At 40.2% G+C, this 25,966-nt stretch overlaps 2 protein-coding genes across 15 annotated transcripts in view; one reads left to right on the forward strand and one right to left on the reverse strand.

Moving 5' to 3' along the window:
• Positions 1 to 1,519, forward strand: part of PCMT1 (protein-L-isoaspartate (D-aspartate) O-methyltransferase) — a 46,467-nt gene extending 44,948 nt beyond the window's left edge. For 3 of the 4 annotated variants that reach the window (XM_004315981.3, XM_073789722.1, XM_004315980.3), the window contains one exon: positions 729 to 1,519. Coding sequence is in view for 2 of the 4 variants with exons in the window: in XM_073789722.1 (XP_073645823.1) it covers positions 729 to 741 (13 nt within the window). In the remaining 2 variants the exon portion in view is untranslated. Of the gene's footprint in view, positions 1 to 143; positions 225 to 728 lie in introns of all 4 variants that reach the window. The other variant, XR_012324908.1, reaches the window with a different exon arrangement.
• Positions 1 to 25,966, reverse strand: part of LRP11 (LDL receptor related protein 11) — a 63,555-nt gene that overhangs the window by 15,458 nt on the left and 22,131 nt on the right. For 6 of the 11 annotated variants that reach the window (XM_019951501.3, XM_073789717.1, XM_073789718.1 and 3 more), the window contains exons 4-6: positions 24,778 to 24,903; positions 23,717 to 23,923; positions 10,152 to 10,247 (exon numbers count right to left, since the gene is read on the reverse strand). In XM_019951501.3, coding sequence (XP_019807060.1) covers positions 10,152 to 10,247; positions 23,717 to 23,923; positions 24,778 to 24,903 — 429 coding nt within the window. Of the gene's footprint in view, positions 1 to 4,299; positions 6,062 to 10,151; positions 10,248 to 22,440; positions 22,692 to 23,716; positions 23,924 to 24,777; positions 24,904 to 25,966 lie in introns of those variants that run through there. The other 5 variants (XM_073789719.1, XM_073789721.1, XM_019951498.3 and 2 more) reach the window with 4 other exon arrangements.

Below are 25,966 nucleotides of genomic sequence, written 5' to 3' on the forward strand. Positions count from 1 at the left end.
CAGATTACCCTCAAAGAAGAAGCTTTTAGGCTTTTCTGGTAGCTTTATTTTTTCACTTTTAAGAGCTTTATTGAGGTATAATTTATATACCATACAATTTATTTTAGACTGCATTTTTCTTCCTTCCTTCCTCTCACTGGCAGTTGCTGGTACAGTGCTGCACCTGGCTGAGCGAATGGTTTCTTTTGGAGCTGATAAAGCTGTCTTATGAAATCAGCTGACAGGTATATTATACCTACAGATGATGCGTTTTCTCACAAAGAGTTTGGGTTGAGATTGACGCACTCGACAATTGCTAACAGATACCCTAAACAAAAGACTAAATTTTTGTCCAATTTTGTGAATGTAGCTGTAAAGAATTATCTGAACTCTAACTACTCGTTATTATTTTACAATAAATAGTATTAGCAAGATCCTGGATCTAAAAGTTACCATTTCTCTGAATATTTGGTCTTGAAGGAAGAAAGTTACTTTTGAATTAAAAAATAAAGAATTCAGGTCCTTTAGTTTTCATTCTTCATTCTGGAGTAGCACAAAGGATGTCTGAAATGGCTGATTTCCATTTTTGCTTTGACTTGGATCATTTGCTCAGTTTTGTTTTTGTTTTTAATAATGCTTGGGGATCAGTGTATTTTTACTGATTTATTAGTTGTATCTAAACTATTAGAAAGCCAAGTTTTGTAATATGTAACTCCTACTTATATATTTCTCTCCTTTTCCCCCACCAGGGACGAACTGTAAAAGCAACATCAGCTTGACCAGTATATAATATTACAGTGGATTGCTCATCTCAGTCCTCAAAGCTTTTGAAAATCAACAGCATCACAGCTTGTGTTGGACTTTCTTACACTATTTTCAGCATGAAAATGTGTGGTTTTGTGGGGTTTCTAATTCTTCAAAGAGGCACAGAAGCCAAATTGGTAGAAGGATGCAAATATAAATTTGTGTATTATTACTTTAACATGCCCACGTTTTACTTTAAATGTTAAAAGGAAGGGTTCTGCAAAATGGAAAACATAGTTTGTGAATTGATTTTGAGGAGTGGCTTTTCTTTTCTTAGACACTTAATTCTGTTCAGATGTTAATTTATCAGATTGCTTTTGTGCATCAGGTAACACCACCATTCATAAGTTAAGATTCTTGGTTTTTGGGTGTATGTTAGATGCTACTAAGAAAATAGAGATGAGCTTCCTTTTTAAAGCTTTTGATGTGGTGTCATAGAATAGCATGTTGTAGATACAATCGGCTGCTTTGTTACCTTAAAGCTAAGCATTTGTAAATATTAAAACTTAAGAAGATGACAGGTGATGTCCCTTAAAACACTCAGCTGTTCAGATTGGACATAACTGACATAGTTCTTCCTTTCTCTCTTTAAAAATTCTAGGAGCTCAGTATTGTTTTTGTTTCTGATTTGCTGCTCATAATGTATATGGATTTAACATGCTGTGTAAGCTGCGTCCTAGTCACTGAACAGTTGATGCAGTGCTGCTTTGCCAAATAAAGTTAAAAGTGAAAGGCATTGGCGGTGTTTGAACATAGAAGAATCGCGTGTCCACCAGGTACACAATGCCAAGATCACAGAGAAAAAGGTGGTTTCTCTGATGCTCCATTTTGTGAAATCTGAGCAGGTTAAGAGCATTAATCTAACTGTACATTTGTGGAATGTGACTACGTTTCTCAAGGACAAGAACTACACCTCATTTACTATTTTTCTTTGCTTAACACGGGGCCTCTTGTAGATGTACAATAAATGCTGAATGAATGAAAGGGTGAATGAATGCACTGACTTAATGTCAAGAAAGAACAGGGTTGAGGATAAATTTACCAAAACCCATCCATTACCTATAAATAGATTTATTAATATAACGACTGTAAAATGAGTTTCTAAGAAGGCAGTAACACGTTGGGATCTTGCTTAAATGTTGTAATTTTATACCTTTATATTAGGATCTTAGTTTTTCTAAGGGTTCTAGAACTTGAAGAGATATAAGCTCTAGAGCTAGCAGAACTAGCACTCCCAGCAAAGCCCTTCCCTCTGCTGTGTGCAAGTGTGTATGATTCTGGCAAATAGATCCTTCGTGAGGGGATGAGGCACCTCCCCCCACATCTTAAGTTAAAGTCTTAAACATTACTTCTTTGAAAATGGCTTTAAAAAAATTACGCATGCATGTTTTTACCAGTGTCTCTTCTTGGGCAGGGTCTTAGGCACAGGAAACTTGCATTAGTTGGTGGCCAAAACTTGTGAATTCATTGCTGGCTTCAGTTTGCTGTTGTTAGTGTTGCTTCTGGACTCAGGCCATGAACGCTTTTGATCCAGGACTCTGTCATTTGCGGGCGGTAGTTTCAAACATCAAGTATTCTTTAGGACTTTAATTCTTCAACTTATTCACTAGTCTGTATCCTTCCTAGCTATTATCAACATTTTACTCTATGTAAGTCCCTTTGTTAGGTCTTGGGGATAGAAAAAGGCCCTTACTCTCAAGAAGTTTGCAGTCTGGTTGAGGGGACAGTTTATAAATCTGGTAAGACAAACCAAGTGGCATCTGATTGGTACAGACAAATGCTATGCCAAGCATTGCTCTTGGACTTTAAACTTTTGAGTTAAAATTTTTAGGGACTTCCCTGGCGGTCTAGTGGTTGAGACTCCATGCTTCCACTGCAGGGGGCACGGGTTTGACCCCTGGTCAGGGAACTAAGATCCTGCATGCTGTGTGGCATGGAAAAAAAAAAAAAAAAAAAAAAAAAAAAAAATTTTAAATGTTGAATAAAGAGGAATGGATTTTAGGGGAGCATCAATAAATGTGTAAAGATGGAAATAATGAATCTTAATTCTATCTATGAACTTTTCTCTTGAAAAGAATTGAATTAATATATGTTTTGGTCAGAGAAGAAACGTCTCTTTAATCTTTAGTATTCATAATTTCTAAAATATTTTAGCATTTCATTTTTCCTTATTAGAAGGACTTCTTTACATAATATGAAGGACAACAATAAAAACATTTTTAAAAGTTCCAGTCTAGCGAGGTCCTGTTGAAACAAGGTGATTTTTACAGATTTGATTTTATTAAAGCCAAATCTAGCTCTCAATTAAGAATTAAATTAAGAATTCTATTTTCTAACGAGGGTTTCAACCCTTTCCCAAGTAGTATTTAAAAATGACATTTGGGTTAAAAGTATACATTAGCATTGTACAAATACTTTAGATCCCATTGCCCTAATTTTTGAAATCTGCGTTGTTCAAAAAAAAAAGTTGATTACACTTTTTTTTTTTGCGGTACGCGGGCCTCTCACCGTGTCCCCTACACCGGCAGGCGAATTCTCAGCCACTGTGCCACCACGGAAGCCCGAGGCTTTATCTTTTTAACTGACTTTGTGTTGCTGGGGCCAGGACTCTGAGAAGTGCTCCCTCACCTTAGTGCCTCCAGAGTGCTGTGCTGGGCCGGTGAAACCCTCCCCTCTTCCTCATTCTCTCTTTCCCCCTCTTCCTGTTCTTCTCTTCCTTTTCCCTTCTTGCCTTTCCTTTTTCTTTCCTAACGTTAGATGAAGTTCTATGGCTGCTGGGTCTCAAGAACTCTTTCTCACTTGGGTGGAGTGTCCCAGTAGGATGGGCATCACAGAATAACACTTTTGGTCAAAGGGCAGGTGATGGCAATACTGAGGGCACCTTAAGCATAAGAGGCAGCAGTCCAACGGCCTAGGGCAGCTGAGGACATTTGTATTTGAATTCCATGCCCTGAACACTTTTTACTGTGCCCTTTAAAGGACTGCCTCACACTGAGTAATCTGTTTTGCCAGCATTATTTGTTTATTTTAATTTTTAGGTGATTATCCTGTCAGGATTTTGCCTAGAAATTACCTTATGGATCAAAGAGCCTGCAGAATTTCCCTGTTAACACTACTGTATCAGTTTTAAATCAATAGTAAAAAGGATTATTTTCTAGGGAAAAAGACCTATGCTGCCACCGTTCAGCATCACGAGAGAGGATGTACAGTAAGTGTATCAGTAGCCCAGGAAGAAATCCAAATTCAAAATTCCAAGTGTGGTTTCTACTGATGTGTCACTTTTGCACCATCATAAAGTAAAAAAAAAATGTAAGTCGAAGCAACGTAAGTCAGGGACCATCTGTACTAGCAGCTATGATTATATTAAAAGGTGTAAAAAAAGGCTTAGGAATATAATAAAATTTATTAAAGAATACTGTACATATAGATATGGGACATCTTTTATCAAGTGTTTCAACACCATGGCAATACTAAATTGTGTTTAGTTTCTTCATGTATAAAAGATGTGCTGAAAGATGCATGCCTCATCAGTTTTTATTTTATTGGATATGGCTATAGGTGACATCCTTCTATAGAAAAACAAACTGCACAGCATCACATACAGAGTACAGACATCTTAGGTTCATTCACACAGTCATTTCTCTAAACTCCTTAAGGAGAAATTTAAATCTTTGCTCAATTCTAAAATTCATGCTTGAGTTTCTTACGAAATAAAAATAACCAATTTCTTTGTTTTCCTGGAACTAAGTAACTATCCATTTGTTAATGTATATCTCTGACCCAAATTAAGTCTTTGCTAAAGGAATAACTTACATCAGGTTCAGTCTAAAAATAGTTTTCTAGAGGGTTTTCAAGTATTTTAAAAGATTTGCCACTTATGGTAAAAAAAAAAAAAACATGTGACTAGGAACATCACATTATACATTCCTCTCAGTAGAATAATTTCTAGAATGTGCATAGTCCCAGCATTAAGCAATGGTGGAAATAATATGCCTTTAAAATCCTACAGATTAAAAGGTAAAAGATGCTAAGCTAGATGCTGGTTTTCTGTAAAGATGAATTTGTGCAAAACTCCCTTATGCTCTGGGAGTACATAAGCCTGGCACTAGCTGTGTGCACATTGTAACATTTTAGAGCATTAAATAAATAACGGAAAAACGGCATCACTCCACTGAATGGAAGAACCGCTGATACTTAAACACGTGACATTTTTACAAAAGCTGTACCCAGAAATCCATTCAGTGTTCTGTTTTTCAATTTGAAGCAGTTTTTTTCTTCCATCAACACATACTAATGCTGAAAACCAGCGACTATATAAATGAGCAGTGTTGAGCAGATACAAGAACTAATCATCCTCCTTGCTCATTTTTCCCTCAGCTAGGTTTCTGTTAAAATTTTTGACCTGCCAGGTTCTCTGCTTCCATGACCATGTTAGAGCTATTTGTAATTCAAAGTCTGAGTCATTCTCCTTTGGGAGAATGAAGCAGCCACATACATGACACGATGTCAGGCATTGGGAAGAACTCATATTCACCTTCCCTAGGCCTTACTGACCTGTTCATTAGGTTTATAACTTAGATATTCCTGCCGTGGATAACATCTCATTGAAGGTGTACACTCACTTGAGCTCCATCCTCAGAAATAGGTTTTGAAGAGAAGAGAAAGGAGAACACTGGAAGCTTAAAGTGAGAAATGGGAGGGCCACAGGGCGAGGGAAGTGGGGTGGTATGAAGTGCCAATGGCTGGCTTCTAGAAAGAGTTAACACTGCCTTTCCCAGGAACCTCTAGAGACTCGGAATTTTCTGCCTTGGCTAACTGCAAATTTCTGTTTTTAGGGGCAGCTTATGTAAATCAGAGTTAGATTTGTAAAAGTCTGTAGTCATATGGACTCCTCTCTAAATTTCAAAATATTTCACATACTTCCCAAGGAAAATCAATAACTAAAAACAAAGGTTTAGTATTTGCAGAATCTTCAGGGTTTTCAGTAGTTTTCTTAGTTAAACAGAAGAGGTTAAAAACAAATCAAAACAAAAAAAAGAAGAGGTTATAAATATCAGAACCCAAAATATATACAAATTATAAGTGAAACATGTTCTTGCCCTCAGCTATTTAAATTACACTTATTATAGATACATCCCATTTATGAGGTAGTCAGACTCCTCAGATGTAATGGGACGAGCTTTTTTAAGTTTCTGTTTCACCAGCCGTAGTCGACAAGCAACCATGAGAAGCAGCAAAGCAGTGATAGCCAAACCCAGGGCCAGGGGTAGCACTGCACCTGTGCAAAGGTCGGAAATGAACAGGGTAGGTCAGTGGTTAATACCAATAACAGCCACAATCCATTATATGATAAGCACTGTGCATGCACTGTTGTATTTAATGAACAACTCAAGTAGGTACTTATAGTACCTCCATCTTGCAGATTAACTGAGGTGCAGAAAGATTGAGTAATTGGCCCAAGAGCACATAGCTTGTAAGCTGCAGGTCTAGGTCTCAAACCAAGAGTTCCTTAAAACCAAACTGTGTACCAGGTTCCTATAAAATTTATAGGCCATCAGTGGGTACAAACGTTGCAGTCAGATTACCCTTATATCCAACTGTAAAGACATTGTGACCACAGGAAATATCTTCATTGCAGTCATAGCTTACATCTATGGATTCATACATGATCATTCACCATTAAAATAAGTATGGACTAACTCCTGATTTCTTGCTCTGGTTAGGGCTTTAAGAAATTTTTGTTTCCTAAATCCAGAGAACCTACTCTCAGCCAGTAGAGCCATTATTGAAAACTTGAGGAAAAAAAATCTCTAGTTCTCCTTCATAGGTTTTCTTCCCTGTGGGATTGATCCTAGACACCGAGACTAGAAGCAGCTTTTAGAGCCTTTCAGGAGTCTGGAAGGAACAGTGTGTACCCCAGATCAGTCTTTCTTATCAAGCTCAGCAGGGTCTATTCTTAGTCTGATCTGCTCTGGAGTCAGGCCAGGCTTGGAGATGATATGGTGGAACTATTTTTAGCTACAGGGGTCTTGCCAACTGGTGGAACGAGAGGAGCAAAAACCTCCATTGCATAAGCTGATTTCATAACATTTTCTTTCATTTATTTATTCATTTTGCATAAATTAACGGTCATGTGCCTGACACTGGTAATCAAAGATAATAAAGAGCGCTTTATAGATTAAGTAATTTAATTCTCACAACCACCATATGAGTTCGTACTTTCATTATCCCCATTTCACAAATGAGGGAACTAAGGCATTGAGAATTAAGTGACTTGACTTCTCTCAGTATGGGAGAGTCAGGATATGGCCCCAGACAGTACTGTTCCAGAACTACTGTGGTATACCACTTCTCCAAAAGTTCAATGAGATTGTTTTTTAATGACTTCAGTTCTGGGTAGATAGACATTTACATGCAGAGATACAATAAAGTATTACAGTTGCTATGACAGAATATACATGAAGTACAGCTATAAAGAGGAGTGGGCCGTGTACCTGGTCCCCAGGGTCTTTGCTCGAGTGACTTAGATGCGTGATGGAGCTTCCTTGGGGTGAGTGAGGGAGATGATTAGTTTTCCACAGTTTCAAATTGAGATGCCAACAGCCAACCCAGGTGGAATTTTCTCTAGGCTCTTCGATGATTTGGGCCTGAACATGTGGGGACCTTCAGCGTTAAGGTGATGGTTGCAGGGACGAAAGTGGGTGAGACCGCCAGAGAGGAAGGGAGAAGGGGGCCAGGGACAAGGCCCCAGGGAGCAGCAACATTTCGGAGGGCGGACAAAGAGGAGGACCAAGGAGCACAGGAAGAGACAGGTCAGAGAAATGGTCGGCGACCAACGGAGAAGGGAGTCCTGGAAGCAGAGGGACGAGGCTATTTCAAGACGCAAGTGGTCAGCGGAATCAAATCCTAAGGAGAGGTCAAGTGAGGTGAAGCCTGGAGAGGCCGCTGCACTTAGCAACTGGGAATTCATTTACAGGGAGATTGAAGGCTGAGGGATGCTGTTTTGTTTTTTATATGTTTTTAGAGATCTGAATGTATCTAGGGGGATGAACCAGTAGAGATTATAAACACTGGGAGTTAATAAATGATGGAGAAACAGACTTGAGGAGATAAGGAGCTGCATCAAGGTCAGGGGGAGAGACTGACCTTGGAAAGAGGGGACACCTTTTCCTTCAGTGCTGGAGGAAAAGAAGAGAGGGTGGGTACCGACACGTGTTTACATTTGGGGGTAAGTAACTGAGGAAGTTCACTCCTGATAGCTTTGATTTTCTGAGCTTAAAACCAGTCCCAGGTATAGCTGGCCTCCTCTCCAAGACAAGAGGGCCTGGAGCTGAGTACATACTAACGGCATTTCAACCTCTGGTTTCTTTGTGGAATCCTAGGTGAAACTCCTGAAGAAGATTCTCAGGAACAGTCTGAGAGTTCAGTCTGGGTTCAGGAGGGTGGGATGAGGAAGTTGCATTAGCGACTCTTGCTACAAGACAGTCTTTTGGGCGAGGCCAGTATTCCCGTAGAGAATTATGAAAGATAAAAATCTGCGATAAACCAACAGTCTATAATTTGATTCTAGAGCTGGCACATACATTCCAGTTTCCTAATGGCGACTTTGAGGAAAGAAGTTTTGAAAGGGCTAAGTTTGGACCTGAGGGTGCCAGTTCCCCCTGCATCTTCCTGCACTAGCCACAGAAGAGGGATATGTTACAAAGGAATTGGACAAAAAAAGAGACTTTGGTCAACCCCCAAAGAAACCCTGGGAACCCCAAACCATTTCTTACCAACTGGAACCCAATACCCAGACCCAGTTCTGCTTGTTCAGGGTAGGAGAATGATTAGAGGCTGCCCTTCTAAGTGAGTTCAACTTGTTGAAAACACCAGCGTTTAGGCTGCAGGGGAAGGGAGCTGTTGTGGCTGAAGACCCCAATCCCAAGTCTGGGGCTCAGAGGCAGCTATGGCAACAATAAAACCGCATACAATCTAGGGGAATTTTCTGTTTGCCAAAGTCAGATATGAGGTTGCTGAACTGTCAAATCTGATTCCTGATTAATGCTTTGATGACAAAGAACATGAAGTCTCCCAAAAAATGCTTGCTAGGATACTGAAAATTATTCTTGACTTTTAAATACTCAGTTGGCATAGTTTCTTCAGTGTTCTTTAGTTTAGGTAATTTGAGATTTAAAATTTCCCAACCCCTTCTAAAACACATCACCATAGTTTTCTTAGAAACCAGCTAAGGGGATGAATTGGGTATTCTGTTCCTAAGACTGGGAGTGACACTCAAATATGTAACAATTAGGACAGGCACCGGGCAATCAGAACTGAGGCTCTCTGGATACATCTGGGCATGGGGGTAAGGGGCAGGCCCGGTTCTCTCTGTATGTCGAAAGGCGATGGGTGTTTTTATTCAAACATCCTGGGACAGGCTAAGTCCAGCAGGCCAGCAGCCTGGACAGCACCTAGGTACTTGATACCTGGGTTATTTTACCCATCTATTATTTAAAAATGATACTTGACTATTGTTCAGATATTACAAAGACTACTTCTAGTGTAAAAAGAAAGTTTTCTCAATGTTTAGGTCCATAGCTTAATAATCATATTTTGTTCTCCTAAATTTTCTTTTACTAATTAGTTTATGAGATTTAGGATTAAAACTTACCTTTCTACAGGACTATCTTGAAAGTATTTTCTTTCTAGTTAAAAATAACCCAAATTATGAAATTACAGTATTCTTCTTCCACTTACTAAATATCCCCTGTACCACCTACACCCTTTCACCATTCCTGTTGTCTTCCGTCTTTGTCACTGGAGCACTTGGAGAGAGAACTGGGTACTCTAAGACCTCTGCCCTTGTTGATCACAAATAACAATCACAATAGCCATCATTTATATGGCTTATTGCATGAGCCAAGCGATATGCTACATGCTCTATAATGACCGTTCCGTTTATTCTCCCTAACAGCTCTGTGAGGCAGGTATAGTTACTATGTTCATCGACCAATGAGGAAATTGAGATCCAGAGAGAGAAGATAACTTGCCCAAGGTCATCGAGTTAGTGATGGACGAAGGATTTGAACCTTGGCATCTGGTTCTTAACCACTATGTCCTGAGCATCACTCGTTCCACACAATGTTACACCTGGACGGGACTGTAGTGATTATCCAGGAAGCTGAGGTCCAAAGATGTGAAGATACTAGTTCAAGAGTCCCAAGATGAAGTATGATATAGGAGATGAGAATATACTAGTTCTTCTGACCCACAGATCCCTGTTCTTATCATGGACTCTTGCAGATTCATCTAATAACCTCAGCTACAGGATATGTGGCTCCGTAAATGTTTCTGCTCTGCAATGAATTTCCAAGGTAAATGTTTACCTGCTTCTGGGGCTGGGTGTTCCCCTCCTCGTCGATTGCTCTTTGACTCAAAAATATAATTTTCCTCTTTTCTGTGCTTCCCTGAGGAACCACTATCTGTGGAAAATAAATAAAACATATTGAAGGTACATCAGAAACTTCAGGGAACAGACATGAAAACAGATCCTTATTTATTTTTTAAGGACGGACTTAAAGAAAGGACTTACGGGCTTTATTTCTCCAATAAACACAGGCCTATGTTTGATACTAAAACTCGAGATAAGTAATGTGACCAACTTAATAAAGCAGAGTGTGAGGCTAGTGAAAAACCACTGGACAGAGATGGGGGAAAAAGCACACTGTCCCAGCACTTCCTCCCCGACCCAGAGAAGGAGGGAAAGACTTCAGCTAGAGAAGTCAACGGTACTTGGACTTTATACCATGCAGTCCAGACACGTCTTCCTTTAGAAAGTGAACAGTGAGCATACATAAGGCACTCAGACATGCTACTTCACTTTCTTACCTCAATGCTGCTTGGCAGGCATTAACAGCTGCATTTTTTTCTGGTCAGACTCAGAGAGGTTCAGCGCTTACCTGGGTTCATTCAAGTAGTCAGTGGGTCATAGGGCTGAGATTTAAACTCAGGTGTGTCTAACTGCTTGTTGGTGGAAACCAGCACTTCTGATTTAATGACAGGTTGTTAACTGTTTACCTGTTTTATTCAGTTATACTACTGAGAGCAAATATACAGAAAGATCAAATCTCAGGATTTTTATCTCAGGTTCTGATGAGCCATGGCTGTGTCATTCTACTATTTGCCATCTAGGAATTCATAGCATTTGTGGGCTTATTATATTGACAGTATGGTAATGAAGGAGTTACCCTCGGGCTGTAGTGTAATTTCAAGTGAGATTTTTGCAAAATATAGTGCTTAATGAAAGGAACTGGAAATGATCTGCTGACATGAGGAATTTTATGAAGAAACAAACAAAAAAAATTAAAGTTTCTTTACTCATATGGCATCAACAGAAATGTTCCTAACACCTGCAACTAAAATAAGACTATTCAAAAGTAGCACCTAGGGCTTCCCTGGTGGCGCAGTGGTTGACAGTCTGCCTGCCGATGCAGGGGACGCGAGTTCGTGCCCCGGTCTGGGAAGATCCCACATGCTGCGGAGCGGCTGGGCCCGTGAGCCATGGCCGCTGCACCTGAGCGTCCGGAGCCTGTGCCCCACAACGGGAGAGGCCACAACAGTGAGAGGTCTGCGTACCGCAAAAAACAAAAAACAAACAAAAAAAACCCCACCAAAAGTAGCACCTAAAATGCCTTGGTAATTTGTAATAAGAAGTATACATGAATTCACTAAGGATCACAAAATCAACTGCAAAATGGAAAATTGCAGAGTTATTCCAGATACCTACTAGAGCCAGAAAAAGCAATGGTTTAAAATGACCATTGTAGTCACGTGTTAGTGCTGTTAATCAGAAGGGGCTGTCGATACAGTTATTTCATTACGGCATCCTTAACGCTCCTTTTCACCCAGCCCTTCATCCCATCGGTCACCACGTCAGGCAGACCTCTTTTCTGCCTCTCGGCCACACGCAGCCTTAGGTCTCCATCACCTATGCCTCGGGAACAGCAAGAGCGTCGTCCCTGGCCTTTCTGCTTTCAGACATTCCTACTGGAGTGTGTCTGCAGAGGCCACTCATCCCACTCCCTCAGCATCAGTGCAGTTAGATCAGCCCATGTTCGCTTCTCGCGGCCAAGGCCACGGCAGGTTCACTGCATTCTACTGTGCCTCTACAAGACCACGCGTGCCAGCCTAAATACAGCCAATAATTTGGGCTTCCTTCGTAAACTCGAGCCCAACGAGGAGAGGGATGCGTAAGGCATAAGCAATTTCCTGCAGGCTAGAGAACCAGATGTATCTTTCAAATTGATTTCTACCCTTGTCTACTTTACTGTAGTGGTGGAAACCCCACTCCCTCCCAAATAGGGAGGGGAGGAAAAAGAAGAGGAACATCCGGGGTGAGACTGTAAAAGAAGACAGTGACCATGGAGGAGCCGAAGGGGAAAGAGCCAGCCAGGGAACTGCTATTACTGTGGCTGAGCTCCTCAGTCCATGGACGAAAGTGACTGTCCCCTGAGGCTGTGGACACCTGTGTCCCAGTAAGATGGGGACAGGGAATATTGAATCTAGATGATAGGGCTGGCGTAGCACTGGGGCCATAGTAAAGTTAGGCTCTTGTCCACATGGCGAGGTGACTTCAACACCTTCGATTTTGTGGACCAATGAAAATTCAAAATAATTTTAGGGGCCAATTTAGGGTTGTCAATTTTTAATTTTGCCAAGTAAAGATATTAAAAGAAATGACCATTTACTAAGGCTATCACCTTCACTTCATTGTAAAGTAAGGCTATGTCTAAAAGCCCAAATCATGAAGGATTTAATACATAAAAAGGATAGTTCTTTAAACCGAATAAATTTAGCCTTATAAAAAACTCACTACACTGTGCTTACTTTCCTCATTTTGTCACGGGTGGATGAAAGCTTTAGCATGGACGGTACTGTTCCTTCTCAACTAGCTTTGGGTACGGAAGTCGCTAAATTCTGTTATTATCCTTTTTGACTCAGCCCGTGCAAGATCCCTTGGTCAAACCTTCAAGGCTCTCCATGTTGCCTTCTCTCCCGGACAAGCACTCACCAGTGTGGGCAGCTGGGGTGCCCTGCTTAAGCCATTTTCATTCCCAGTTCCATTTGCTCACGCCATTAATTGAAATCTTGGCTTTCCATTTATTCAGATTCTTTCTACCCATACCTTGGAGCATGACTGAACGCCTACAGCCATCGCAAAGCCAGGGCTGACCTGTCCCCTAGGCACGACGGGCACAGAGCTCAGGGCCCACGGCACTTTTACTTTTAGGGGCCCACAAAAAGGTTTTAATTTCTTTTCTTTTTTTTTTTTTTTTTTTGGCCACAAGGAGAGGCTTGCAGGATCTTAGTTCCCTGACCAGGTATTGACCCCAGGCTACGGCAGTGAAAGCACTGAGTCCTAACCATTGGATCGCCAGGGAATTCCCTTTAATTTCTTTTAAAATCACAGAAACCAGGAAAGTTCCCTGGTAGTCCAGTGGTTAGGACTCTGCATTTTCACTGCCAAGGGCAGTGTGGCCAAAAAAAAAAAAGAAAATCACAAAAAACAGGAATATAATAATAATAAATATATAATAGTGAATCCAGCCCATGTCATATTCATCTCCATACCAACACAGTAATTTTACACACACACACACACATATATGTGTGTGTGTATATATATATTTATTATTATTATTATTTTTTTAATGGAGGAAGGGGCCCATGAAGTGCCTAGGGCCCAGAAAGTCATAGTACAGCCCTACAAGTAGCCAATCCAACTACTCCAGTGCTCATGGATCTCCTCCTTCTTTGTTTCTAATGCCCTAACAGAAAGTACATACAAGCAGGGCTCAATGGAGCTGTAGCTGCTTCCTGGCTCTGTAGCTAAGACAGAAGGTCCTCGAGCACACAGCAAGGCTTGCTGCACAAGCTGTCCTCCCGCTGGGGCTGGTATAAGACTGTTAAGTTAAATCCTGGCTTCATCATTTACTAGCTGTGTGACCTTGTCTGAAGTCTTAAACCCTCTGTGCCTCATTGTCTGCATCTAAAACTGTGGGTAATGATCTGAACACATCATTAGGTTGCTGTAATGACCACAGGAGTGCACAATGACGGGCACTCAGTGAGTACTGTCACCAGTAATAAATTTGAAAGTGGAAAGATCACATGGCTGAGAACTCATGTCTAATTTTTTAAAAATAATGAGCCAGAAATAACAACACCAAAATTTACCAGTCTCCAATTCTTTTCAGAAGATTAACTGGCTTGTCTTTCATCCAGTGGAAAAATATAAAATACAATCATACCCCAAATATATTATGGGTTCAGTTCCAGACTACTGCAATAAACTGAGTCACATGAATTTTTTGGTTTCCTAGTGCATATAAAAGTTGTTTTTACACTATACTGTAGTCTATTAAGTGTACGAAAGCACATGTCTAAAAAATCAATGTACATACCTTAATAAAAAATAGTTTATTGCTAAAAAATGCTAATCATCACCTGAGCCTTCAGTGAGTCGAAATCTTTTTGCGATAGTAACATCAAGATCACTGGCCATACATACAGATGGCCGAGAGGCACATGAAAAGATGCTCAACATCGTTAATTATTAGAGAAATGCAAATCAAAACCACAATGAGGTACCAACTCACACCAGTCAGAATAGCCAACAAATAACAAATGCTGGAGAGAGTATGGAGAAAAGGGAACCCTCCTACACTGTTGGTGGGAATGTAAGTTGGTGCAGCCACTATGGAAAACACTATGGAGGATCCTCAGAAAACAAAAAATAGAATTATCATATGATCCAGCAATCCCCCTCCTGGGCATATATCCAGACAAAACTACAATTCAAAAAGATACACACACCCCTATGTTCAAAGCAGCACTATTCACAGTAGCCAAGACATGGAAGCAACCTATATGTCCATCGACAGATGAATGGATAAAGAAGATGTAGTACATATATACAATGGAATACTACTCAGCCATAAAAAAGAACAAAATAATGCCATTTGCAGCAACATGGATGCAACTAGAGATTATCACACTAAGTGAAGTAATCAGAAAGAGAAAGACAAATACCACATGATATTAGTTATATATGGAATCTAAAATATGACACAAATGAACTTGTCTATGAAACAGAAACAGAATCACGGACATAGAGAACAGACTGGTGGTTGACGAGGGGGAGGGGTTGGGGGAAGGATAGAGTGGGAGGTTGGGGTGAGCACATGTAAGCTTTTATATATATTGATAGAATGGATAAACAACAAGGTCCTACTGTATAGCACAGAGAACAATATTCAATATCCTATGATAAACCATAATGGAAAAAAATATTAAAAAAAGAATGTATATATATATATACATAACTGAGTCACTTTGCTATACAGCAGAAGTTAACACAACATTGTAAATCAATTGTACTTCAACTAAAAAAAAGGATCGGACTTCCCTGGTGGCGCAGTGGTGAAGAATCCGCCTGCCAATGCAGGGGACAAGGGTTCGAGCCCTGGTCCGGGAAGATCCCACATGCTGCAGAGCAACTAACCCCGTGCGCCACAACTACTGAGCCCATGTGCCACAGCTACTGAAGCCCGTGCGCCTACAGCACGTGCTCCACAACGAGAAGCCACTGCAATGAGAAGCCTGCCCACCACAATGAAGAGCAGCCCCCGCTCGCAGCAACTAGAAGAAAGCCCATGCTCGGCAGCAAAGACCCACTGCAGCCAAAAATAAATAAATTTATATTTTTAAAAAAAAACCCAATAAACTAAAAAAAAAAAAAGGATCACTGGTCACAGATCACCATAAATATAATAATAATGACAAAAAAAGTTTGAAATATTGCAAGAGTTACCAGAATGTGACACAGAGACACGAAGTAAGCAAATGCTGTTGGAAAAATGGTACCAATAGACTTACTCAACGCAAAGTTGCCATGAACCATCAATCTGTACAAAATGCTGTATCTGCAAAGTCCAACAAAACGAGGTATGCCTATAACTGCATTCACAATTTCCCCCCTCTGTCTCTTTCCAATGAAGATGAGAGATTGTTCATCTTAATTCTGGAGAGGAACTCAGGACTGGGACCACCCCTACACTGTTTCCATTTTTGATTTGAATTAACGATCTTATAGGCTTGTAGCTCTCTTGCCACTGGACTTGAATGTTCTAGCAAAAATTCATATAGTGCTAGCAGTTACTGAGAGACATAAATTATATTTACACATAATATCTCATTGTAGTGACACTGTGAGAAGATATTATCCTCTTACAGGTAAGGAAATGAAGTTCAGTGATGTTTATTACCTGGTTGCTAGTAATCAGTGGTACTGGAATTAGAACCCAGGACTGATCCAAAGCAGGAGCTTTTCCACTGAACCATACTGCTCTCAAAGTCACAGCTCTGAGAACTTATAGTCGATACCATATTTATTTACTCATATCTTAGCAAATTAATACTCAAATCTAGGCAAAATCACAAATTTACATTTCCTTAGGAAGGTCTGGGACAAGGCTCTACTAGGGATGCAGTAGAGAAACAGGTTAATTTTTCTTGGAAAGGAGACCTTGCCTTGGAGATGGGTTCATTTAAAAAACTATACAATTCATTTTGAATCTTCAGTTGTCACATTTGAAAAGTATTTTCTTAAATGCCTTCATATCCTGGGGAGAGAAAGCCAGTGATACAGGATCTGGGAGAGATCGGGTATTAGGGAGAGGGCAGTGTACACAGGAGACTTCAGAAGACACAACTGTCATGGACTCTAGAATTTCCTAGGGGACTTGCCCTGCCATCTTGGTATTTGAAATGTGAATTTCTGTTTTCCATATTTTTGAAGGAACTGACCATAATTTTCCAGACTGCCTGATTCACTCTTCCTAGACATCAGCATATGGAATGGCACAGAAAAATGCCTCACCTCCATACATCCTATCATAGGCTCTAACCAACACAGCAGTCAGAACAAAACAAGAAAATGCCATCATTTACTTATGCAAATAATTCATTTTGGTAATGATCCTTTTAGAAGGGTTAGGAAATTATTTTTCCCCTCTTCTGAATGATCTATTGTGTTATGTTTATCACGCATAGCTATGCATTCACAGAGAGAGTTGGAAGCCGGATGGAAGCTATTTTAATTTCATTTTCAGTCACCATAGAACAGGCAGGCATGTTCCAAAGGGAAGTTGGAAAACCAGCAGGGAAAGTGGCTACTATATGGGTCTCCCTTCCAGAATGTTCTATAGCTTCCTGTGACCCCTGCCAACTAACACAGACCACAGAATTGTCCTTTCTCACTATTCACTGGTAGACCACACTGCATGTCTGCAAAACAGGTAAGAGGAAGCTCTCTTCAGGAAATGCTCTGCATTGTCCTAGGACGAGAGCACAGCTAACCAGTGACAGTTGGTCTGCTCATGCTGGAAATGTTATTTAGGCCTCATTACAGTCATAAAACTCATTGGCATTCTCTTTGCTTGTTTTCATATTGTTTGTACTAGGCAGCCTTGAAAAAGCCTCTACAGCTTGTCAAAAATTAGTTAAAAGGAGCTCCAAGTTCATTCTTGGAGGCAGGCTAAGAAAACTATCAGTGTTTACGACCATCTTTGTATTTGGCTGGAGGTTAATATTTTAATCCTAGCAGAATGCTGGAGGTATTCAACTAACTTCTAGATAAAATAAACCATGTCATTTTGTTTAAAACCAGGTGGTTCCTTGGGACTGACCCAAGTGGGTCAGATGTCACAAAACAGAATTTACTATATAAACCATCTATAGATTTCAAATAATAAAATTATGTAGTCCTCACTACAGTGACCAAAGCTTTTAGACTGATACCTCATAGAAGGTAGGAGGTGCCTCTTCCAAGACCAACGTTTCTCTCAGTGCCCCAGAATACTTGCGTATGCTTAAAGGCATCTGCTGATTATAGCTCATTAGATGACATTGTCCAAACAAGTGAGTAGGTCAACAAAAGAGGACGACTCCCTTCAAAATAAGTTTGTGGAAATAACCATCTGATTATCTTCATTTGTGATAAGTACATTTCCTTTAGCTGGATTTCCATTCATTTGAGAATCCAGTTGATTCCTGCCACCATGTTGGAACATAATAGACTATTCAGCTTAATAGACTTCAACACATTCAAACCACCTTCCCAGAGGTGTTGCTATATAGTTTCAAAATGGTTTCTCAGTTAGAATAAAGATAGTTCAACGGAATGAAAATATGAAATACGGGGCATGTGAAAAAATCCCTTTAAATATCCTTTGTGAGAATGTCCTCTCTGAATAAAATACTTTCCATAGTAAGGCAAAGGTAGGAGTTGCTTGCTCATTACCTCCAGAGATAAGGCGAACAGCGAGGCTTTGGCGTATTTGGCATGGGAATCCGGGAACGTGCAGGCAGAAACCCTCACCTCCACACAGAAGGTTGTGCGTTCTACTAACTCCATGCCTTAATCCGGATCCTTACAGAATCTGGCTAACCTGCTGGGCTGAACGTGAATTCTCATTTCGAAAACAAAACCAAACAAACAAAAAAGCAGATTCAGTGTGAAGGTGGATACGCCGCCACTTTTCTAGCACTCTGCAGAGCTGGAAACCAGATTCTTTCCTTCGGCTGGGTCATACACAAGGGGACAGACAGCCTTGGGAATGGATGACTTGGGCCACGCACGCAACAGGACCTGCAACTGCAACCATCTTCAACAGCGCAGCCACTGTGCTATTGCATCCCAAGGAAGCGCAAGCCCCGCTGCGACGCTGTGATCCGCTCCAACGGTTCTAAGAGGACGCAGTGTGGGTTCACTGGTGGAACTGCATATTCGCACACACCCTTAACTTCATCCTTAGTGACATGCTTGGCATAAATTCCCAAGGGCAGGATAACTGGGTCAAGGCATACACACAAAGCTTCAGAAACTGCCCTCTGGAAGACTGTACTAATTTGAATCCCACCAAAAGTATGTGAGACTTGTTTCTCTGTACTCTTTCTTTTAAAGATTTGTTTTTAAAGGTCAAGTCTTATTTATTTATTTATGGCCGCGTTGGGTCTTTGTTGCTGTGCGCGGGCCTTCTCTAGTTGCAGTGAGTGGGGTCCACTCTTCGCTGCAGTGGGTGGGCCTCTCATTGCGGTGGCTTCTCTTGTTGCACAGCATGGGATCTAGGCGTGCGGGCCTCAGCAGCTGTGGCGCACGGGCTCAGCAGTTGTGGCGCACGGGCCCAGTTGCTCTACAGTGTGTGGGATCCTCCCGGACCAGGGCTCGAACCCGTGTCCCCTGCATTGGCAGGAAGATTCTTAACCACTGCGCCACCAGGGAAGTCCCATACTCTCTCTCTTTTTCTTTTAATATTTATTGGCTGCATCCGGTCTTAGTTGCACACGTGGGATCTTTTATTGCAGCGCATGGGCTCTTCATTGCAGCACATGGGCTCTTCATTGCAGTGCACGGGCTTCTCTCTAGTTGTGGCTCACGGGCTCAGCAGCCCCGCGGCATGTGGGACCTTAGTTCTCTGACCAGGGATCGAACCGGCATCCCCTGCATTGCAAGATGGATTCTTAACCACTGGACCACCAGTATCTCCCTCTCTGTACTCTTATAAGCATTATTATTATGTTTTCACCTTTGCCAATGTGATACATGAAAAACTGCATCTCATTACTTTCTGTACACATTATTAGTATTAATCTTAGTATCTCTTTAGCGTCTCTTCAATGAGTTAAGTGTTATTTATCCTCACAAGTCTGCGGGGGAAGGAAGCAGCAGAAAAATTAACTTGTTCATATTTACTGTACTAGCTGATAATCCTTGTAAAACTCAGGCACAGGTCACAAACAATAATGCATTTTTAAGTCTACTATGTTATGCTGAATACAACATAATTTCAAATCACATGAAATTGGAGGCTGGGGATTCCAGTCTGGTGGTCTCAGGGATAACAGAAGAGGAGGGAGAAGGGGGATGTTGTCCAAACAGAAACCATGTGTTGTGGGAGCCCTTTCTAACACTTTCAAGGGTCTATTCTTTCTTTCCCACTTTCTTTACCCTGGACTTTTTTTTTTTGGTAATATTTTAGCTGTGCCGCGCAGCATGCGGGATCTTAGTTCCCCAACCAGGGATCAAACCTGTGCCCCCTGCAGTGGAAGCACAGAGGCCTAATCACTGGACCGGCAGGGAATTCCCACCCTGGACTTTCAAAATTTGTGTTTTTGATGGACATTTAATAACGTATGAAAATACTCATAAGTGAGAAAAATAAAAGTTTTGTAAAAATATCCTAATTTTGTTAAAAGTGAATAAATGTATGTGTGTATGTATATAAGTAAAAGTAACTGGAAGAAAATGCAACAAAATGTTAATGGTGAGTTTTGCTGGATGATTTAAATTTTCTTCCTTATAGTTTTCTATATTTTCCAAATTTTCTACAGTAAATACATATTACTTTAGTGATTAGGAAAAATAATACATAGAATAAATAATAACTGGATATTAATCTCTCTGCATCTGTGAAACTCCATTCTTTACATCTTCATAGCCCAAGTCAAAGGCTTATTATCAAAAAGAACAAAAATAGAGATGCAGGGACTTCCCTGGCGGTCCAGTGGTTAGGACTTTGCACTTCCACTGCAGGGGGCACGGGTTTGATCCCTGGTCGGGGAACTAAGATCCCACATGCTGCTGCACCATGCAGCAAGGCCAAAAATGAAAAAAAAAAATAGAGATGCAAAAATATTTCAGATTGGGTGTCAACTATCATTAACCGGTGGTGGCAGCCTGGAGCATTATTTGCAAAAGGGTTCTGAGGCTGAGTCCTCAACCCCCAGGAGATAAAGCTGGGATCACAGAGCAATATCTAGCACGGACAAGGGCTGATGGAATCCTGCGCGAGCGTCAGGCGTTTCATATTCCCCCAAACAGATACCTGGCTAGAAGGGCCTTAGGGGTCATCTGGTTGAAGCTCTTATTAACTGATGAGGAAACTGAGGTCCAGAGACATGAAGCGATTACTCAGGGTTCAAAAGGCAGAGCCATGACTAGAACCTAACGAAGGAGATTGGCCTTTGGTCTTCACTCTGCCTTCAGCTAATTCATTCAAGTTCATGTGTGCCTCTCGTCCACGGTGACGGAGCAAGAGTTCACCCGTTGTGGCCTCCGAGAACTCTGTTCTCTCTGTCAACTTCATCCCTGCTGCCCAAAACACCTGGTCTCCCCTTACTCTGTTTCTTAGGTGACTGTCTTCTCCATACAAACCTTCCATATGGAGAAAATGGAGTCAAACAAATCCCAAGGTTTGGAAGGAGTGGCAAAATTCTCCCATTAGGTGGCAGTACGAGCAAGGAATAAACAAAAGCAGGCATCTGTAGGGCGCTTAACCTAAACTGTCTGAAAGAAAAGCCTTTTGTAGGATATTTTGTAGACATATTTGTATTGAAGCACTTTAAAATCTACAAAGTCCGGGGTGGTGGTTGTGGTGGTGTGCTGAATTGGGCGATTGGGATTGACATGTATACACTGATGTGTATAAAATGGATGACTAATAAGAACCTGCTGTATAAAAAAAAAAAAAAAATTATTTAAGTCATCCAATGATGGAATGACCCAGTTGACTGTATGACTGATTTGACCAATAACAGAGTGATGTGAGTAACAAAGAGATCTGTAAGTCATTTTATTTATAGGAAATTTTAAATTCTAAGAACTATTCTGAAGACTGATCATGAAGTTATCTTGCATACTTGGTGAATTTAGATCTATTTTTAACAAATCACAAACCTGTATAGTGATAGTACACATTCTGAGGGCTTTAAAAAGATCTTTCTTATGTGATTATTTAGGTGATTTTTCCCTTTACTTATTGAATGTTTGTATGTGCATCTGTATGTTGTATGTGCATCTATATGTGAGCATGCACATGTGTTGGGAAATATAAGTAAGAATTTAATACATTTGTTTTACAGGAAGCTTTGAAGAGACAGAGCATCTCAAGTTTTCGATTTCTAACATAAATACATTTTATAGACAATATATTGTTTCAGGGGGTAGAACAGATATTCTTCTTTGGTGATTACTTATTGATTTTCTTTTGACTATAACAATTTAAAGTACTTTATTGCTTACATTTAAATAAATGCTAAATCAATAGTAAGTTATACAACCATACAGTGGATATATGTATAGAGACATTATCCAGAATACGTGCCCTGGTCAGAATGGAGACTTGTAGAAATACTCACTTTAGATGACTCTTATAAGAGCAGAAATGTGAAGAAATAAAATTATCTTACATTTCATCCTCAATGCTCAATTTTTACAAGTCATTTTTGTGATCTAACTTTTAAATAGGACAACCTAAGGCAATTGTATTTTTTTCAAATTTTATAATGGATAACATTCATGGTCAAATTTTGAGACAGAGAATTAGTAAAATGTTAATTATGAGCCCTGACTCTGGTATTGACCTGTTTCTTTTTGAAAATTATTTGACCTTTCTAACTTTCAAAATTCAAAATAGAAATATGTCTGTTTTTGACCACATCATGATATGTAATTTAAATCAAACAAGACAAAATGCCTTGAGAACATAATATATATAGGAACGAAAATGTCTACTACTTAAGTGTTTTTATTTTTATTTTATTTATTTATTTACTTTTTTGCGGTACGCGGGCCTCTCACTGTTGTGGCCTCTCCCGTTGCGGAGCACAGGCTCCGGACGCGCAGGCTCAGCGGCCATGGCTCACGGGCCCAGCTGCTCCGTGGCATGTGGGATCTTCCCAGACTGCGGCACGAACCCGTGTCCCCTGCATCGGCAGGCGGACTCTCAACCGCTGCACCACCAGGGAAGCCCTCCTTAAGTGTTTTTAGAGTAGCTTTCTTGATTTGGACAGAAACAGAATAGTTCCTAAAGAACAGAAATATTAGACCATATTTGATGGCTTTTCTTCCTTTTTATGTTTATGTGCATTTCATCTCTTTGAAAATCCCAGTGACTCTGATTCTTATTTTTCTCAGTGACTTTTATGCACAATAAAGGATGCTCTTTGTAAAGTGTGAAAAAAAATAAAAAAATAAAATCTACAAAGTAGATAAAAGATTGGAAGGAAATATACCAAAATATTAAAAGTTGTTATCAATAAAGGGGTGGTATTTTAAGTCATTTTCTTTTTTATTATTTGCAACTTCTGTATCTTCTATAATGAACAAAAAAGTTTCATAAAGTAGTTATTGAAATAGTGACAGATTATTTCAGTAAAATGTATGCAGAGTTTGAGTACTGAAAGACACTCACAAAAGCATACAGAAATGTGATAACCTATATTCTGTCTCCTATGTCATACAATCATGCAAATATAAATGTGTAAACAGTTGTCAAACAGCAGAATCCTGTAATGCTCTAGGAGTATGCATGAATTTTAAAATATTATTAGCCATATTTTTAGAAAAGCAAAAGATGACAGATTTAGTTAAACTGGAGGCATAATACTGAGATATTAGCACATGCAACCATTTCAACATAATACAATATTTTCTTCACATTCACTTGTTTGGTGTGAACAGGATTTACATAAATAGGTAGGGGTTATGCTGCTTCACCTCAAAATAACCTAAAATTTAACACTTAGGGCATTAGTTTCCTTAACATAGGTGTTGAAACTTTTAAACTCTAACTTATTTACAAATAAATGTATTGCTACCTCTGGAGTATGTATATATGTACGTATGCATGAACGTATTTGGTAGGTGTTCCTTACTATAAATAATCAGAGAAAATGTCAAGTTTTTTTTCTTTTTGGCCCAATTCTTCATTTTAACTCCATCCTTTCTTTTAAGATATTTCCTTAACACTCTTCAAATAGAACCTTATTTTGAGCCAAGTGTCATTATAGAAAATGAGACTCTTTGTGAAAATCTGCCTCAAGCCCTTACCTGGCATCCCAGGATCAATGAGACTCTCTGGTCCCCAAAAGGCAGAATGATTCCTCTTTTCCATGGCTGATGACGCAGGTGGCTGTTTTGGGGCAGTGGCTTTCTGGGACTTTTCCCGCAAGGAGCCCCTGCCTGCATCTTTGCTTGGTCCGGTGGGTCTAGGCTGTGCCACAGCCGTGTGGGTCACCATCTTGCGGTCAAGGCTCACTGAGGGTGAAAGAGCTACTATCAGTTGTTGGGTTTCTTTTCTGAACTTTAGCTAAAACCACTAAATTTGCAGTAGATTTAAAGTCATGGACATTTGGGAATGATAACTTATTCATCTAAGATATATCAGAGCCCCATAAAAAACTATTTGTTCTTGTTTTCAAATGAGTAATCAGTTCTCTTCTAATAATTCGCTTTCTGAAAGTTCACATAAAGAAAGAGACAAAGACACAACTTAAACCTAAGGTTTTGAGATTCGTCATCCTTGCTCAAACCAGTACTTCATTAAACTTTCCACAGCTCTTCTTCCTTTATTGCGGTGAGCGTTTATACACGTGGCATTATAAGACTGATTTACAGCTTGGACTAACCACACCCTCATGTCATAAATTTTCTAAAAAATCTATCAACAGAAAACGTTAGCTCATTTCAGTTTTTTTTTTTTTTTGGTTTTGTTTTGTTTTGTTTTGGCTGTGCAGCATGTGGGATCTTAGTTCCCTAACCAGGGTTTGAACCCACACCCCCTGCATGGGAAGCATGGCATCCTAACCACTGGACCACCAGGGGAGTCCCTCATTTCAGTTTTTAAAAAAGCATATGCTAAACAGCATTTTTAGGATGAGGAAGAATCTTGTAGAAAATTGAAAACAATCTCTTAAAAACGTAAGTGATATCAAAATTTGACATTTGTAACTCGCATTAAAGACATAGTAAATACTCATTTAATTTAAGGCATAGCTCATTCACATGAAGTTATACCTGAAACAAGGCAGAAAAAGAGCACTACTGAGTTTGCATTTATTGTGACAATACAGACATCCTTTCTACCCCAAAATGTGATGCAGTCAACTCACGATTTTGACAGAAACCTTCATCAGACCCATCAGGACACTGCTCCACTCCATCGCAAGCCAGCGTGATGTCAATGCAACAGCCATCATCACAAAAGAAGTGGTAGCGTGAGCAAACATTCGCGCATCCTGTTCATAAACAAGTCTCAAGTCACAGGAGTGCAGGAAAAAAAGACTTCTACTGTGTCAAGATTAACAGAGACTATACATATAGTGAAATGCATTTGGATAAAGAGATGCAGATAATGAGGGAACACCTAACAGTCTGTGCTCGAGCAATAGATTCTGGGAAGGTTAGGGGGTTTCTTCTTGACCTTCCTGACTTAATTCTTAGGAATCACCATGGGCTCTTCGTCTTTTTTTTCTTTTTCCAGCTTATTTATTATTATTATTTTTTAACATCTTTATTGGAGTATAATTGCTTTACAATGGTGTGTTAGTTGCTGCTGTATCACAAAGTGAATCAGCTATACATATACATACAACCCCATATCTCTTCCCTCTTGCGTCTCCCTCTCACCCTCCCTATCCCACCCCTCTAGGTGGTCACAAAGCACCGAGCTGATGTCCCTGTGCTATGTGGCTGCTTCCCACTAGCTATCTGTTTTACATTTGGTAGTGTCTATATGTCCATGCCTCTCTCTCACTTTGTCCCAGCTCACCCTTCACCCTCCCCGGCTCTTCGTCTTAGGGCCCTTCTCTAAGGCAATGATACTTTAGAGGTGAGAACAAAGAAGCAGCAGCTCTGGTCTTCCCCATCCTGCCCTGGGTTTCCTCCCTCAGGTGACCCACTCTGCATTCATCCGTTCGTCCGTCAGCTCCCCAGCAGGCCACTTCACACCGGTTCACCCCTTGCACAGTACTTGGCTGGCTGTGTTTTAGCAGAGACACCACTTGCTTTTTTTTTTTTTTTTTTGTATCAGCTGGCCATTTATTTTTCTCATGGTGATTTAGGCTGAGCTCAGCTGGGCTCCTTCCTTCATATGTCTGTGATCAGCTGTATAGACACCACTTTCTATGTGCTATTCTTGCATTCACATTCCCTAAGAAATAATTTTTACTGAGATCAACTTTCTACTATTGAACCCTGTTTGCTGGCCACCATAGATCCATGGTGCTGTAAAGAATAAACAGAATCTTTAGCTACTAGCTGGTGAGAATTTATTTTCTACAAATAATGAAATTCCCTTCA

This window comes from Tursiops truncatus, chromosome 12, assembly GCF_011762595.2.
Source record: "Tursiops truncatus isolate mTurTru1 chromosome 12, mTurTru1.mat.Y, whole genome shotgun sequence".
NCBI lineage: Eukaryota > Metazoa > Chordata > Mammalia > Artiodactyla > Delphinidae > Tursiops > Tursiops truncatus.